At 42.8% G+C, this 14601-nt stretch overlaps 1 protein-coding gene across 6 annotated transcripts in view; it reads left to right on the top strand.

Annotated features, from left to right (window-relative positions):
* Positions 1-14601, top strand: part of Abcd3 (ATP binding cassette subfamily D member 3) — a 53575-nt gene that overhangs the window by 35016 nt on the left and 3958 nt on the right. For 3 of the 6 annotated variants that reach the window (XM_087616332.1, NM_012804.3, XM_087616334.1), the window contains 12 exon segments: positions 1692-1761; positions 2863-2932; positions 3018-3115; positions 3209-3300; positions 4397-4488; positions 4570-4642; positions 5968-6031; positions 8013-8090; positions 8185-8250; positions 8346-8435; positions 8864-8983; positions 12470-12574. In XM_087616332.1, coding sequence (XP_087472458.1) covers positions 1692-1761; positions 2863-2932; positions 3018-3115; positions 3209-3300; positions 4397-4488; positions 4570-4642; positions 5968-6031; positions 8013-8090; positions 8185-8250; positions 8346-8435; positions 8864-8983; positions 12470-12574 — 1018 coding nt within the window. 6 annotated transcript variants of the gene reach the window in all.

Here is a 14601-nt window from a genome sequence, read left to right as displayed (position 1 = left end):
TCCCTTCCTTTTATTGACTTTCTATGTAGAGTTTCTTGCTCTAGGGAGGCAGGGGGGGGATAGTGGGTATAATTAGTGAAAAGTGTTTGTGGTATCCTTTTACTAGACAACAAACACGTTCCCAGAGTAGAGGCATTGATGGTGTCATGTAAGGACTCTTAGGACAGCACAGTCGGGCACAGCGGGATTGGAGCTGTGGCTCTTGCTGGTTCTCTCTTGGCTCTGCCTTGTGTTGTAACCGTCCCTTTCCTCTGCTTCACTCCTGTGATCTTAGAATGGCAAAAACAAGCTGCAAGCACCAGAAACAAAAGATGAAACTGCTTCTTGATGTTTCTTTAAGAAACCCTACCCCCCCCCCCCCTTTTCCCATAATCTTACTCTTTCTTGGGTCTTACTTTTCTTTCTTTGCCTTATTATGTAACCCAGGCTGGCTTTGAACTTGCAATTCTCCTGCCTTAGTGTACTGAATGCAGAGGTTTTACATATGCACTTTGATTATTATATATATGGTGTGCACATGTGCATAATGGTGCCCATATGGAGGCCTCAGTTCTCTCCTGCCACCTTGTTGAATTGAGTTTGCCAGGCCTGCATTCCAGGGCTGCCTAGCCATCACACAAGCTCCCCCATACAGCCTTAATGTGTCTAAGCTGTGGTATTTAGGTTTCTATGTAGATATTTGTGTTCTGGTGCTATAAGAAGTACATTGTGGAGGCTAGAAAGATGGCTCTACAATTTGGAGCATTTATGACTTTTGCAGAGGCTCTGGATCCAATTACTAGAAACCACATGGTGGCTTACAACCATCTGTTACTATAAGTACTTGGGCAGTTTTCGTCATACTTACAGGACAGAAAGACTATAAACTTTAGTTAAACAGGAGCATTAACTTTAGCTTCTGAACTATGCTTGTTGTGTGAATTTAAGGAATTTACCTAAGTTATATTTGTGCTTTCTTCATCTATATGGTTCTGCTTTTCCCACTGATGATCTCTGTGGCCCTTGTGGGGCCATTCATGCTCCCCGGGGAAATTGTACGGGGATACTGTGGTGCAAGAGTGAGAACAGCGTTGGTGCATTTGGACCTCCTGGTGGCCGCCCTGCAGCACTGTCAAAGGCTGTGTGGCAAAGTCACTACTTGTAGTTTTCTGTTGTTTTCTCTCTTTATCTGGTTCAGGTCTGTAGTTTAACTCACGGTCTGTAATGTCTGTCTGAGCCTAATCTTTCTCTGTAATAAGGCATCTTCCTCTTCTGCCTTATTTACAGTTTGAGAGCATTCGCTCACTGAATCTGTAACAGCCAGGTTATGTCCAGGTAGATTGTAGTCCAGTTTGATCCAGTCAGTTGTCTGCTCTTAGCTAGGTACTGGCTTGGCCTGTGCCAGATATTCTCTTAGTGACAAGTGCCCATTTATCATTACCTTTTTTTGTTTTTTAATATTGAGGAGGGGTCTGCTACTGAGTGCTTTTGGTGGTCAGAGGACAGATTTGTGGAGTTAGTTCTTTCCTTCCACTGTACTGCAGGCTTGGGCGAGTGAACTCAGGTTGGCAGGCTTGTATTTTACTCTGAGCCATCGCAGTGGCCCAAGATGCCCACTCACATAGAGAAGCTGACTCATTGAGCACTGCATTTCAGTTACCTGTCAGGGTGAGACAACTTGACATTGATTGCTACATTATTTTGTTTAATAGTGAAGAAATTGCCTTTTACAATGGGAATAAACGAGAAAAGCAGACAATCCACTCTGTCTTCCGAAAACTGGTAAGATGAACATTTGATGGTTACGTGGTTTTTCTATGCCTTTACATATGTATAAATAAATGTTACAGATATATTTTAAATAGCAAGTCTTTATACTGTGTTTTAAACTAAAAATGAGTTTAAAAACTATTGCATCAACATTAAATTGTCCATTTATAAAGCAATTTACTAATAATCCTGCTCATTTTGCAGTGTTTGCTGTAGGACTCTTATGGATAATTAATCTAGTGGTTCTTATAGATCAGTGGGGCCTTTTGTAGAGTAAGGTTAGCAAGCTTTCCTGTGAAGGATGGGCTAGGGTTCCTGACCAGGTAGTCTCTGTTGGACATACAATACACACAACAGTGGCTGTGTAAACAACTTGATTGCAACATAAGTGGCAGGCTAGTTTTGTTGGTCATAGTTTGTTGACCTTTTATTTGGAATATAAATATTTTCTGAAGGCTGTTTTTCTTTATTTGATGCTATTTTGAATTCAGATAGTTATACTTATTCAGAAGACATTCAGTGACAGGTAGGCTGCTTAACTGCTAGCGAGAATTAGGTGGTGAGTGCTGGGTGAATTCTTGCCTCCAGGGAGCTAATATTTTAGTGGAAATTTGTGATATTGAATATATATTTTAAGAATACTAAAAAGTTGTCTTAGGCTATTTCCGAAGTGATATTTTTGCCATCTAACCTGACTAGAGGTTTTAGAGTGCGTCTAGAGCCCCTATTCACGCGGCAGCTTGCACAGCACCTTTTCCAGCCTGTAGCTCCTCACCATACACTCAGCAACCTAGTGCGACTTTACCTTTCCGACCAGTGTATGTGAAATGGCTTCTCATCCTTCCGTTTTGCTTTGGTGATTGATGAGCTCGTGTATATAGGTGTCTGGCGGTATTGGAAACAGCATGGAAACGTTGTTGTTAGGTAAACACGGTTTGATGAGGTGTTTGGTGTCTGCGCACTGTTCATCATTGTGCTCATTGTGTGCTGTGTAATAGAGTCAGGAGCCATAGCTTTTCAGTGTATGTGTGTGAGTTAATTATGCTTTATCCTTAGGGAGAATCAGTTTTTTATTTGTCAAGGAAAAAAAGTGCTTTGTTTGTTTCCTATCAGGTGGAACACCTACATAATTTCATTTTCTTCCGGTTTTCTATGGGTTTCATTGATAGCATCATTGCCAAATGTAAGTATGTTTTAAAAGAGATGGTGTAACATGATTCGTGGGAAAAGTGAAATAACAGTGGGTAACATCTTAACCGCTGTTGCAGATATTGCCACTGTAGTTGGGTACCTGGTTGTCAGTCGCCCGTTCCTAGACCTGGCGCATCCGCGACACCTTCACAGCACCCACTCAGAGCTGCTGGAGGTAAGGTGCTTACACTGATGAAGACAACTCAGAGTTAAGGCTGTGCTCTGATTCAGAAATGTAAGCACAATCTAATACTCATTTGTCTTTAAGGATTACTACCAAAGTGGAAGAATGCTTTTGAGAATGTCTCAAGCTTTGGGGCGGATAGTTTTGGCTGGGCGTGAAATGACTAGATTGGCTGGGTAAGATATGCACTAATAATGCAACTGCATAGAACGGTTTTAAACGTGTGTTGTTCTTACATTGCTGGTACTCAGTTGACATTAAAACTGTGGGAGGTACTGACTCCTCCTACTCTAGGAAGCTGGTTTTGATAGAGAATGAGGGACGACTTCTCTCAGTGAGCTTCCCCTGCTTTCTGGAGGCAGCTGTGTGACTCTTAACTGGATTGGCGCCCTGTTCGTTTGCCGCCCTTCACGGACACCGGCCCTGGATAAGTTGGGGAATGAGGATACTTGGCAGCCTTCTTCTTTTATAGAAATTTAGTTAGTGAGTAGAAGTTTTACATAGAATATTTTTGCTGTCCACTATAGACTTTTACCCCCTAAGCATTTATACTAGCAATTGGGTTCTTTTTTTCCTCTTTTCTCCTACTCCCCCCCCCCAAGCATTTTATTAAGGAGTGATTGGTGTATTAAAAAAATCATACTTGATGTGTACAAAATTCACGACTAAGGGACAAGTGTGTGTCTGTGAAACTGCCAACACGGAGTATACATGCACCGAGCACCGCCCACGGTCTCCTCTGGGACAGTCTGCTTCCTACACCAAGCTGGCGAACATTAACCCCCATTTGCTTCTCTGATGAGAAACCTTCCCTTTGACCTTCATGTCCTTCTTAACTCTCCAACTCCTGGTTCCTGGTCTGGTTTCTGTTGTCCAGTGAGAGCAGAGATGGTCTCAGTTTCCCCTTTGTGGAGAAGTAGTATGCATCAGTGCATACTTCTCTCTGAGGGAACGGCCAGTCTTATATGTGACTGCAGGTCCCTCCGTGGCTGCAGTGTGTACTAACAAGAACACGTGCTAGTGACCAAGGGAAATACGTGTCTTGCCTCTGGATGGGTGCTGTTGAGACGAGGATCCTGTGAAACTCCCTCCTCATTTCCCTGTCCCCTCTCTTTTGCTGAAGCAAAGTAGGATGTGTGTTAGTAATACTTTATGCTGAGGAGACGACCTTTAGGTTAGGTCTCTTAAGCTAAGCTACAATTTTAGACATTTCAGTTTATATACAAGATATAATAGCCTAGACTTTTGATTATGGTTTCTGTTAAATTTTAGTTTTACGGCTCGGATTACGGAATTAATGCAAGTACTAAAGGATTTAAATCATGGCAAATATGAACGTACAATGGTGTCACAACAGGATAAGGGTAAATATGACAATCATGGTTTGCAGTCATGATTTTAGGTCTGTCCTAATGTATAATATCTTAATAATTATTTCCGTTCAGGTATTGAAGGAGCACAAGCTAGTCCCTTGATACCTGGTGCTGGAGAAATCATCAATGCAGACAACATTATAAAGTACGTACTAGCCAAAGGCTCTGCTGCGCGCCGCACATTGATTATGCTTCATGGCAGCTTCTCTGCAGCTTGTAGTTGCATGTGCGACTTACAGTTGTCCTTCAAAAACTTTAAATAGCCTTGGTATGTCATTGATTTAAAAGGTTTGAGTATATACCTATACACACTTACGTATGTATAATTTGATGTTTGATATCACCTACGTATTGTAAAATAATGTCCCTGTTTCAGCTAATTATTGTCTTTTATTTCCATACCTGAGTGTGTGTGTGTGTGTGTGTGTGTGATTTCCTGTGTGTAGAGTGTATTTTTAACCATTGTTCCTGTGCTGCTGCTTAGACCTCGAACTCACTCATCTCCTTCATAAACCTGAGTGGCACCGCCTTCATTTCCCTGTCCCTCCACCCCAGCAACTCCTTCTCCATATGAGTTACATATGAACTACGCTTCTCTCTCTCAGTTCTTACCAGAGTGTTCTGTCATCAAAAAGAGAAATAGTTCAGTTCTTTTAAAAACATGTTTGTGGTGTAAAAAGTTTAAAACAAATTTTTACTCATGTGCTTGTGTGTGTTCCTGCTTATATGTGTGTGCACCATGTGTGTGCAGGTGTGTGTGGAGGCAGAAAAGGGCATTGGATCTCCTGCAGCTGGAGTTACACAGATTCTGAACCTGATGGTTGCTGGGCTCTCTGCAAGAGCAGCAGGGGCTCCTACCCGCAGAGCCATCTCTTCAGCACTCCAGATTCAGGTTTTTCTGTTTTCAAGGCTGAATAATACTCCCTTGTGAGAGCGTGTGCTTACACATACGATATATTCTTTATTCTTTTATCAGTTGAGAGACATTAAGGGAGTTTCCCCAGTTGGTTTGCTGAATAAAACCTGCAGTGAGTGTGGGGGTGCAGATACCACTGTGCGGCACCCGCTTATTTCCTATGGACAGCCACCTGCAATTAGGAGTGCAGTCTGAAGCATTAGGGCAGTGAGGCTAAGCGAGGAGCCTCCACATTGCTTTCCTGTCAGCGCGCTGACAGGGTTCAGGGCTCCTCTTCCTGCCTCTGCATCTGCCTGCACTCGCCTGCACTCGCCTGCACTTGCCTTTGTCTCTAGAAGCCAGGGAGGACTGACGCTCACTGCAGTTTTCATCTGCGTTTCTGTGCTGGGTAGAGATCTGGAGAGCCTTTTCAGTTGCATTTTGTGCCTGAATGTATGCTTTTAGCAAGTGCCTGAATGGTCTTTTGCTCTGTTGGGTTATTTCTATTTGGTGTATTAATTATTTAAGTTCCTTACATGTTTTAATTTCCTCTTTTCTATTAATGTCCTTTCTAGGTTTGATCATGTTCCTTTAGCAACACCAAATGGAGATATCTTGATCCAAGACCTTAGTTTTGAAGTAAGTTTTAAAAATGTTGATGACTTTAAATCATCTTCAAAATATGAATTGAAAATTGAATATTTCAATTAACTTTGAATTATCTCTATAAATCCATATAATCACATTTGAGACTCTCTTTGACATCTAGAAATCTCATTTTCTTAAAATGGACTGGCCTTCAAATCTCAGTGATTACTAGCACGTCAAGTTGATTTTGTTGGCGATATGCTCAGGAGCTAGGAGACGTCACAAAGGAACCAGCTTTTGTTCCTAGCACCCTCGTGTTGGCCATTCTCTCTCATCCTCTTTCTCTTTGCATTTTACTTATGTATTGTGTGTTGTTTGGGGGTGAAGCACGTGTCACACTGAGTGTGTCAGTCAGAACACAAATTGAGTGAGTTGTTCTCTTCTACTGTGGCTCCAGGGGTTAAACTCAGGTCATCAGGCTTGGCAGGGAGCGTCTGCCACTGACCCATATCACTAGCCCTGAACAATTCACAGCACAGTTGCACCTAGTGTAGCCATCCCAAGTAGGATATCAGCCAAATAAACAGTGTGTTTTCCTAACTAACAGCTGACATGATAGGTCATGGGAGCATGAAAAGGCAACCTTGACTATGTTCCGTGTGATTTGTATCTTGAATTTTGAGGATTACTGTTAGGTTATTTGTGCCCACTGGCACACTTCTGAAAATCAGGATTTCTTTCTTTTGGAAAGTCATCAGAAGACAGACTTGGCCATCAGAAAGCAAGTTTCCTGCCTGCCTGTCTGTTACGCTCTGTTGTAGCTAAACTGATGGGCTCTCTGCAGGCTGAGATGCATCCTTCCTCCTTATAGGCTCTCAGTGCAGGCATAGTCACTCCTCTGTAGGTTGTCGTGTTTATCCTGGGCACTCACCGCACTCCCTTCACCTGCTTGGGCGGAGTCTGCCTTTGCCTGCTTTGATGATTCTCATGCTAGCAGCCTCATTGGCTTGGAGAGCTTTGGCTTGGGCCACCTTTTAGACTTTGCTGACACCACCTCCTCTCCCTACCTCGCACATCTTAGCCCAGTAACTGCTGCTGCTTTCCTTGCTGTCCTCTGCAGCAGAGCCTGCCTGCCTGCCTGCCTGCCTGCCTGTCTGTCTGTCTGTCTGTCTGTCTGTCTGTCTGTCAGTCTGTGAGGCAAAGCCCATTCCTGCCCTGGTGTCCTCACGCCTGCTTGCTTGCTCACTGCTGGTGGGCAGGAATGGCCTCCTCATGATGAGGCATCCTCCTAACACGTCTTTGGAAGTTGTCCCAGTTGTCACTTGCAGTGACGAGTACTTTGATCTCCCAGGCCTCTGTGCCCTTCCTGTTTCCTTATCCAGCCATGGAGTTCTGTCCACGGTGCTTAGTCTGTACTATACAATTTACTTTACTTTGTTAATGTACATAGCGTTGCTGACACAGAAGTTATACACAGTGTTATTAAAAGATCAGAATAAAAGATGATGCACATATCACTGGGAACGTTTGGATATGTTACAGTGTATTCATACTATTCATGTAGTATAGTGTGTGGCACACACACAGTATGTACTACAGGCATAAGAGAATGGGCAGGAGGACCCAAACACAGTGAACTGAAGAATACTGTGACATATTGTTAAGTAAATACAGACCTCTGAGTAAAAGAATCTGTTTTACAGTGCAGGTAATAATATGTTAATAAACATGAATACATACAATTATTATTTTCAAGAATCCTCAGGTATTTTAAGCTTTCAAGTTTTGCATCTGATTAAGACTATATTAAACAGTCTAAGTAATGGTCTTTAAGTGAAAAAAAGGAAACTTAGTAAAATTAAAAGTTAGCAGAAGTAAAAGTCTCTCATCATACACTCCATAGTTGTGCCCAACACCACATTTACAAGTAAAATTAGAAGCTAAGACTTAGCAAAGATAGCTTTGACTCTAAGGAAATACCTCACATACTATTCATTTAATTTAGTTAATTCAAAGAATAATTGTCTTTCAGGTTCGATCTGGGGCCAACGTTCTCATTTGTGGTCCAAATGGCTGTGGAAAGAGCTCCCTCTTCCGTGTTCTTGGTGAAGTATGTACAAGCCGGCTTCCGAAGCTTGCTGTCTTATGTGTAAGTCTGTCAGGTTAGGAATTTCAGTCACTTATGTTTCCCTTTGCTTTTATAGTTATGGCCTCTCTTTGGAGGACATCTTACTAAACCTGAGAGAGGAAAGTTATTTTATGTTCCTCAGGTAAGACTTTGTTTGAACTGTTTTGTAACCTTTAAGATCTTTTTGCTTAATATTTTAAAACATACACTTAATGACTCTTTCTGTGTCACTGCTAGCGACCCTATATGACCCTGGGAACACTGAGAGACCAAGTAATATATCCAGATGGAAAGGAGGATCAGAAGAAGAAGGGGATATCTGACCAAGTAAGGGGTGTTTATATCCTACACGCACTGAGCATGCCCTGCTTTCTTTGTCATTTGAAACATCACATAGTGTGGCTCATCCAGAAAGTCTTCTAAACCATTGTTAGAACTCTCCAAGAGGTGGTAAAAGATAGCTGCTTTACTTAAGGATTACTCGTGGCATGTTTTAACCATCGTCACAGGACTGTATTCTTTCATTGCCCCGGCCTTTGGTTATATGATATTGTATTGTCATTAAACAAATAGACATTTGTCAAGGGTACTATGGCTAGGGCTTGACAGTTCAGGTCAGCATTGTCCCGTTTCTCTCCTGAGGAGCACCGAGCTGTCCGAGTGGTTGGCTATGGAGTTACTGAGCTGTCTAAAAAAGTAAGGTGAGATGGGGCAGGACGTTAGCTTCTAATAAACCTTTCCGTCTTTGCATACAGGTGCTGAAGGGGTACTTGGACAATGTACAGTTGGGCCATATCCTTGAGCGGGAAGGAGGCTGGGACAGTGTTCAGGACTGGATGGATGTACTCAGCGGAGGAGAAAAACAAAGAATGGCGGTCAGTGCCCTCTGAAACTGGGACCAAATGTTCACTAAAGTCGCTATCAGAGTCCAGAATTCGACTAATTCAGACAGGGCTTTATCTTGTACTCAGCAAATATTATAGTGTGTGTTATTTTAAATTATAATAAAAGTGCTAGAACATGTTTCACTTCACACAAATGTGATATTCTGAAAACTGTGTTAGTTAGGAATGCTGCTGTCCTGTGAGAGGGAAAACTATAGAGTATTAGGTGTAAAGTTAGGCTGCTTTCTAGACAGTGGGCCTGTGAGGAGCCCGGTAAGTCTTTCCCCTAAAGACGGCCTGTTAGCTCCTGCAGGCTGCTGTCCCTGAACAGCGGAAAGCATTAGAAACACCATTTCTTCATCCTTCTCTTTGTCCTTGTTCCTCCCTCCACGGTCAGTTACTTGTAACTTTGTTTCTTCTGTCACTAACCTACTCCCGAAGTTACTTAGAACTTTTTAAAACTTTCCTAGTACAAAGAAGAATTGGAAACACTTTAAATTTTATAATAACAAAGTTATCTTGAAGATAGATAGCGGTTTTCCTCTCCCGTATTCCATCCTCTCCTTATTTGTTGTTCTCTAAGCTCCCACAGAACAGCCCAGCTCCAAGTTCTAAATGCTCCCACTGTCCTAACAAACAACAACATGGTGGGGTCCACTGTAGCAAGACCAGTCTCAGTGATAAACACTATGGCCAAAGCCAATTTGAAGGAGAAAGTCTCTTTTAGCTTTTGTGTTACAGTTCATCACCTGGTGAAGTTAGGGCAGGAACTCAAGGAAGTAAGACTTGAGTGGAAACCATGAAGGAGTGCTGTGGACTGCCTTGCTCCAGGCTCATGTTCACGTACCATTCCTATTCAGCACAGGGCTGCTTGCTCAGAGATGGCACTGCCCGGGGAGCTGGGCCTTCCTCCATCAATTAGTAGTCAAGAAAGTAGGCTAGGGATGGCGCAGTATTAAAGAGCACTGTTTGCTCTTCCAGAGTTCCTGGGTTTAACACCTACTACCCACATGGCATCTCGGCTGTTGGTGACTACAGAGGTCTACATTAGATGTCTTGTGGATTTACTTCTTGAGACAGGGTCTGTCGTTGAATCTGGAGATTATCAGTTGGCTAGGCTGGCTGTCCAGCACGCCCACAAGATCCTTCTTTTCTGCCTTCCAGCACTGGATTAGAGTTGATGCCACCATGCCCGACTGTGTTTTTGTGTGGGTTTTGGGGATTTGGACTCAGGTCTTTGTGCCTGCACAACAGGCACTTTACCCACCGAGCCATCTTCCCAGGCTCCCCCCCACCCCCCATTCAGTTTCTGCCTCAGCAGAACTCGTTTTATATTTGAATAAGAGCTGTGGTTCAGGTCAGTAACAGCTAATGTTTGAGGGCTTAGTAGATGATAGTCAATATGCCAAGAAGACTACAAAGGCTAACATATTATATCTTTTAAAACAGTCCTATGAAATAACTAATGTGAATATCCCAGTCACCAAGGAAGCTATACTTCAATAGTTTGGGGCTCGCCCAGCAGACAGTTGCTCTTAGAATTGGTGAAAGATTGCTTATCAACAGCAGTTCAGACAGAATATTGGTTTAAATACTTGCTTTACAGCTTGCTTGTTTTGTGGAGTCAAGTAGCTGACAGCATGGGGAGAGAAGGGGACACACACACACACACACACACACACACACACACACACACACACACACGGTGAGAATAGGTTCATGGAGCACAGAGGCACGGGAAGTACTGTCAATGCACTGTCTGTGGTAATGTCTGATGCTTCCTCTTCTTCAGTTCACGCACATAGGTGTGACCCTCAGAAAAGCCATTTGTTCTAGTTACCCACTTGCTATCTATACGTGAATGGAACAGCTGTGTGACGTGTCCGGTATATTGTAGTAGTTTAACCATGGTTTCTGCTTCAGTGAACTTTACATTTTAGGCAGCCACACAGAGAAAGATGAGCTCAGGTTTGCCATATGCAGCAGTCCCATAAGGGCCCACGTGGACTGAGAGAGTGACTTACGCAGACGCTTGGAAGATATCTAGACCAGAGCCAGATACTGGGACTTGAGAAAGAATAAGCTGTTGTGAAAGCACAGGCATGGTTCAAGCATTCTGGAGTTAGAGGCAGGAGGATTGCCATGGGTTTGAGCCAGCCTGGGCTAATCAGAGTGAAAGCCTCTATCAAACAGACAGAAACAGCACAACAGTGAGAAGAGACGGGAAAAAGAGAAAGGGAAGAGTGACATGACAGACAGCCTCTAAGGCCTGGGGCATCTTACTCCTAGTGCTTGATGGGAAGAGGCAGAGCTGGCTGGAGCTGAGATCAGAGCATGGCAGGAGGAAGGGGATGGACCATGGAGATGAGGAGGGAGACGCTGTGGAGAAACTTTAAGTCAGGTGGGGTTCTTTGCGTTACATGTATAGTAGATGCTCTGGCTACATGGAGAAGAGTGGACAGCAGAGAGGGCGGGTGGTTGTCATGCAGGCAAAGAATGAGTACAGAGACGTCGTGGCAGAGACGGAGAGTGTGCGCACTCGAGACTCCACGAGACTGAAAAGGGGGGATGAGAGGGAGGGAAGGAAAGGGGTCAGAAAGATTCAGCTCCTAGGTGAGACTAGGTGAGGGGGGGGAGAGAGGAGAGAGAGAGAGAGAGAGAGAGAGAGAGAGAGAGAGAGAGAAGGATCTGGGATTTAGTTCTGAGGCCCCCCCAAGTGTGCACACTGAATGCCAGGTGGGAAGGTACCAGAGAGGAAGCAGGGCAGCAGGGGAGGGCCTCCAGTGGGCACCCTTACTTGTTCCTCAGGGAGGAGTGCCTTGAGGAGAATGGTGCTCAGAAGATGGATTAGGGTTAGGAAGGTGTCTGATGGTTTGCAACATGAAGATCTCCTTTGTGGACATTGACGGAACATTTCCAGGAAATACAATACATTTGGAATATAAGTGAGGAAAATTTTCCACATCCTGCTAATGAAGGAAATGTAAGCACTAGCACTCCCAAGTTCATTTCTAAGATCAGAAACAGCACACTTCAGACCAGCAGGACAGGCCCGGCAGGTGCACTGTCGGATTGGTGGAACACCGACAGATGCCTTTACTTAAGCAACAGTCGGGGGATTCTGTGCGTCTGAGCCATCTGCAGTCTGACTTCTAAGTTTTGGCTAAAACACAAGCTGGTTTGTCTGTTGAGTTCATCTTAAAACTCAGTTCCAGCTCACACCAGTTTTTGGTTTTTCTTAGCAATGCTTATTTCTCACACATTACATTTCTCCTTTTGTTTAAGATGACAGTAAAAATGATTCATTTTATTTATATTATTTCTATCTCTGGGGTGACACTTTTTAGTTAGGAATAGCTTTCATGTTTTAGCTCTGTAAGACTCCAAAAGTGTACTTACTGAAGTGAGCTTATCCTTTTGCTAGTTTTATCTTAGGCCGACCTCTGTTCACACAGACTGTTTCCTTCTGTGCTTTAGATGGCAAGATTGTTTTATCATAAACCCCAGTTTGCCATTCTGGATGAGTGCACAAGTGCAGTTAGTGTGGATGTGGAAGACTACATTTACAGCCACTGTCGGAAGGTAAGTGTCCCGGAGCGTCTGTATGCCATGTCCACTGCAGGCTTGGAGCCGAAGGCAGCAGGATTGCTACGGAAGGTAATACCTTGCCTTGTCTTTAACCTGGTAACTAATGTCTGTAACAGAACACAAGGACTTGTCAGTGTATTCTAAATACAACTCAGACATGAACACAGTACAATTATCCATGCATTCTAAATCTAACTCTCTTTAGCTTTAGCAATCTCTTAGTTGTGGTACAGTGTTTAAATCTGTTCTTTTCTATCATTACTTACACGCCGTTAGCCAAAAAACACCAAAAATCAAGAAGCCTCTGTTCTTTCTTTTGTTTCATTAACTTTACCTATATATCACTTTTTAAACTAAGAAAAATCAAGAGTAACCATATGGTAATTTAATTTTTTTTAATTTTTATTTTATGTGGGCATGTGTTTGTGGCATATGAGCCCGTTGTGCTTGTATGTGCTTGTGTGAACGGTGGTGTGCATCATATGGTGCATGTAGAAGACACAGCTTGACTCTGTATCTTATCTCTATGTTGTTGACGAGGCAGCTTTCTTGCTGCGCTGGAGTTTGCTGACTCAGCGAGTTCTTGCCCTGTCTCTGCATTCTGAACACGAGGTTTGCAGGCAGTCCACAATGCCCACCAGACAAAATCCAGTACTCATGCTGGGACAGCAAGGGCTCTACCCACCGAGTCATCTCTCTACCCCTTCATTTATTATTTCTTAATTTGTCCGGTTTACTTTATTTGGATAGTATTATCTAAAATAAGTTTCTTTGAGTTGGCAAGTAGGAGGTGGGCTGGGCTACCATTATTTAAATACTTGTTCACTAGGCCTGGTGCACTCTTGTTAAATTTGAAAAGTAATAGTACATTCTATTATTCTGTGTAAATAAATGAGTTACAGGAGTATTTTAACAATTTATTTATATTTGGGGAGTTTACCATAAAAAAGTCATGTTGTACATGTGTGTACACACACACACACACACACACACACACACACACACACACACACACAGAGTTCCTGCCATTTGGAGGATGGCCAAGGGTCAGCAGCATTGACAATACCTGGAAGTTGTTAGAACTGTGGAGTCTCTAACTTTGCAGAGTAGAACCAGTGTAGTGACAGACTGTCACATGGGTCAAGTGCATGTGAAAGGGTGAAGTGGGTGCTTCAGGAGTGTCTTCAGTCTTCTCTACTGGAAGACTGAATTGAACTATGAATTGCATTTCTTTAATGGCTTATTTCTCTTCTCTAATCCTTTTGAGTAACTCATATGTGGTTTTCAGTTTTATAGGCATTAGAGATGTTTGTGGTGTTTTCACGCGTAAGACCATATAGACTGTATTGCACTTGGAGGCTTTTCCAGGACCTCTGTGTTGTTGCCTCTTTTGATTTTGAGATGTGTAAGTCTGTAAAATACATCTCATTTGAGGGGAGAAAAGTTACTCGAGGTCTTAATGATAATTTAAATCATACTGGTTATTAAGAAGCAGACAACGAGGGACTGCTTTAGAAGGTTTAGAACCTTCTAAAGCTGTTGCTTTGGTCTGTGCGTGTGTGCTGGTGCTCACGTAGGTCAGAGAACTGTAGTAGTCCGTTCTCTTCCACCATGGCAGTCCACAAATTGATTGCTAGCCTTGGTGGCAAGTGTCTTTACTCACTAAGGCATCTTGCAAGCCGTACACCTTTTTCTAACTATAACTATAAATTTACAGATGAATTAAAGCAACACTTAAGCTCAATGTAGAATGTTTGATATTAAAGAGAAAAGTGGTGTGTCTTTGCAGAATCTAAGCCATGATCATAAGATTTAATTTTGGAAAGGTAGCATCTGGTGTTCAGATCTTACCATTTAAATTTTACTTTTGTATTTTGGCTTCAGTAATTCTAATACACACTATGCCTACCCTAATTAAGGTCTAATCCAATTACAAAATCGGAAATAGAAAAAAAAAGTCTCAATAGGCTTTTGATACAGTTGAGATGCATGTTTAACAAAGCTCATAGTATACATATCTT

This window comes from Rattus norvegicus, chromosome 2 (assembly GCF_021556685.1).
Source record: "Rattus norvegicus strain SHRSP/BbbUtx chromosome 2, alternate assembly SHRSP_T2T, whole genome shotgun sequence".
NCBI classification, from domain to species: domain Eukaryota; kingdom Metazoa; phylum Chordata; class Mammalia; order Rodentia; family Muridae; genus Rattus; species Rattus norvegicus.
The sequence above is the reverse complement of the archived record's forward strand: the minus strand, read 5'-3'. Positions and strand labels throughout refer to the sequence as shown.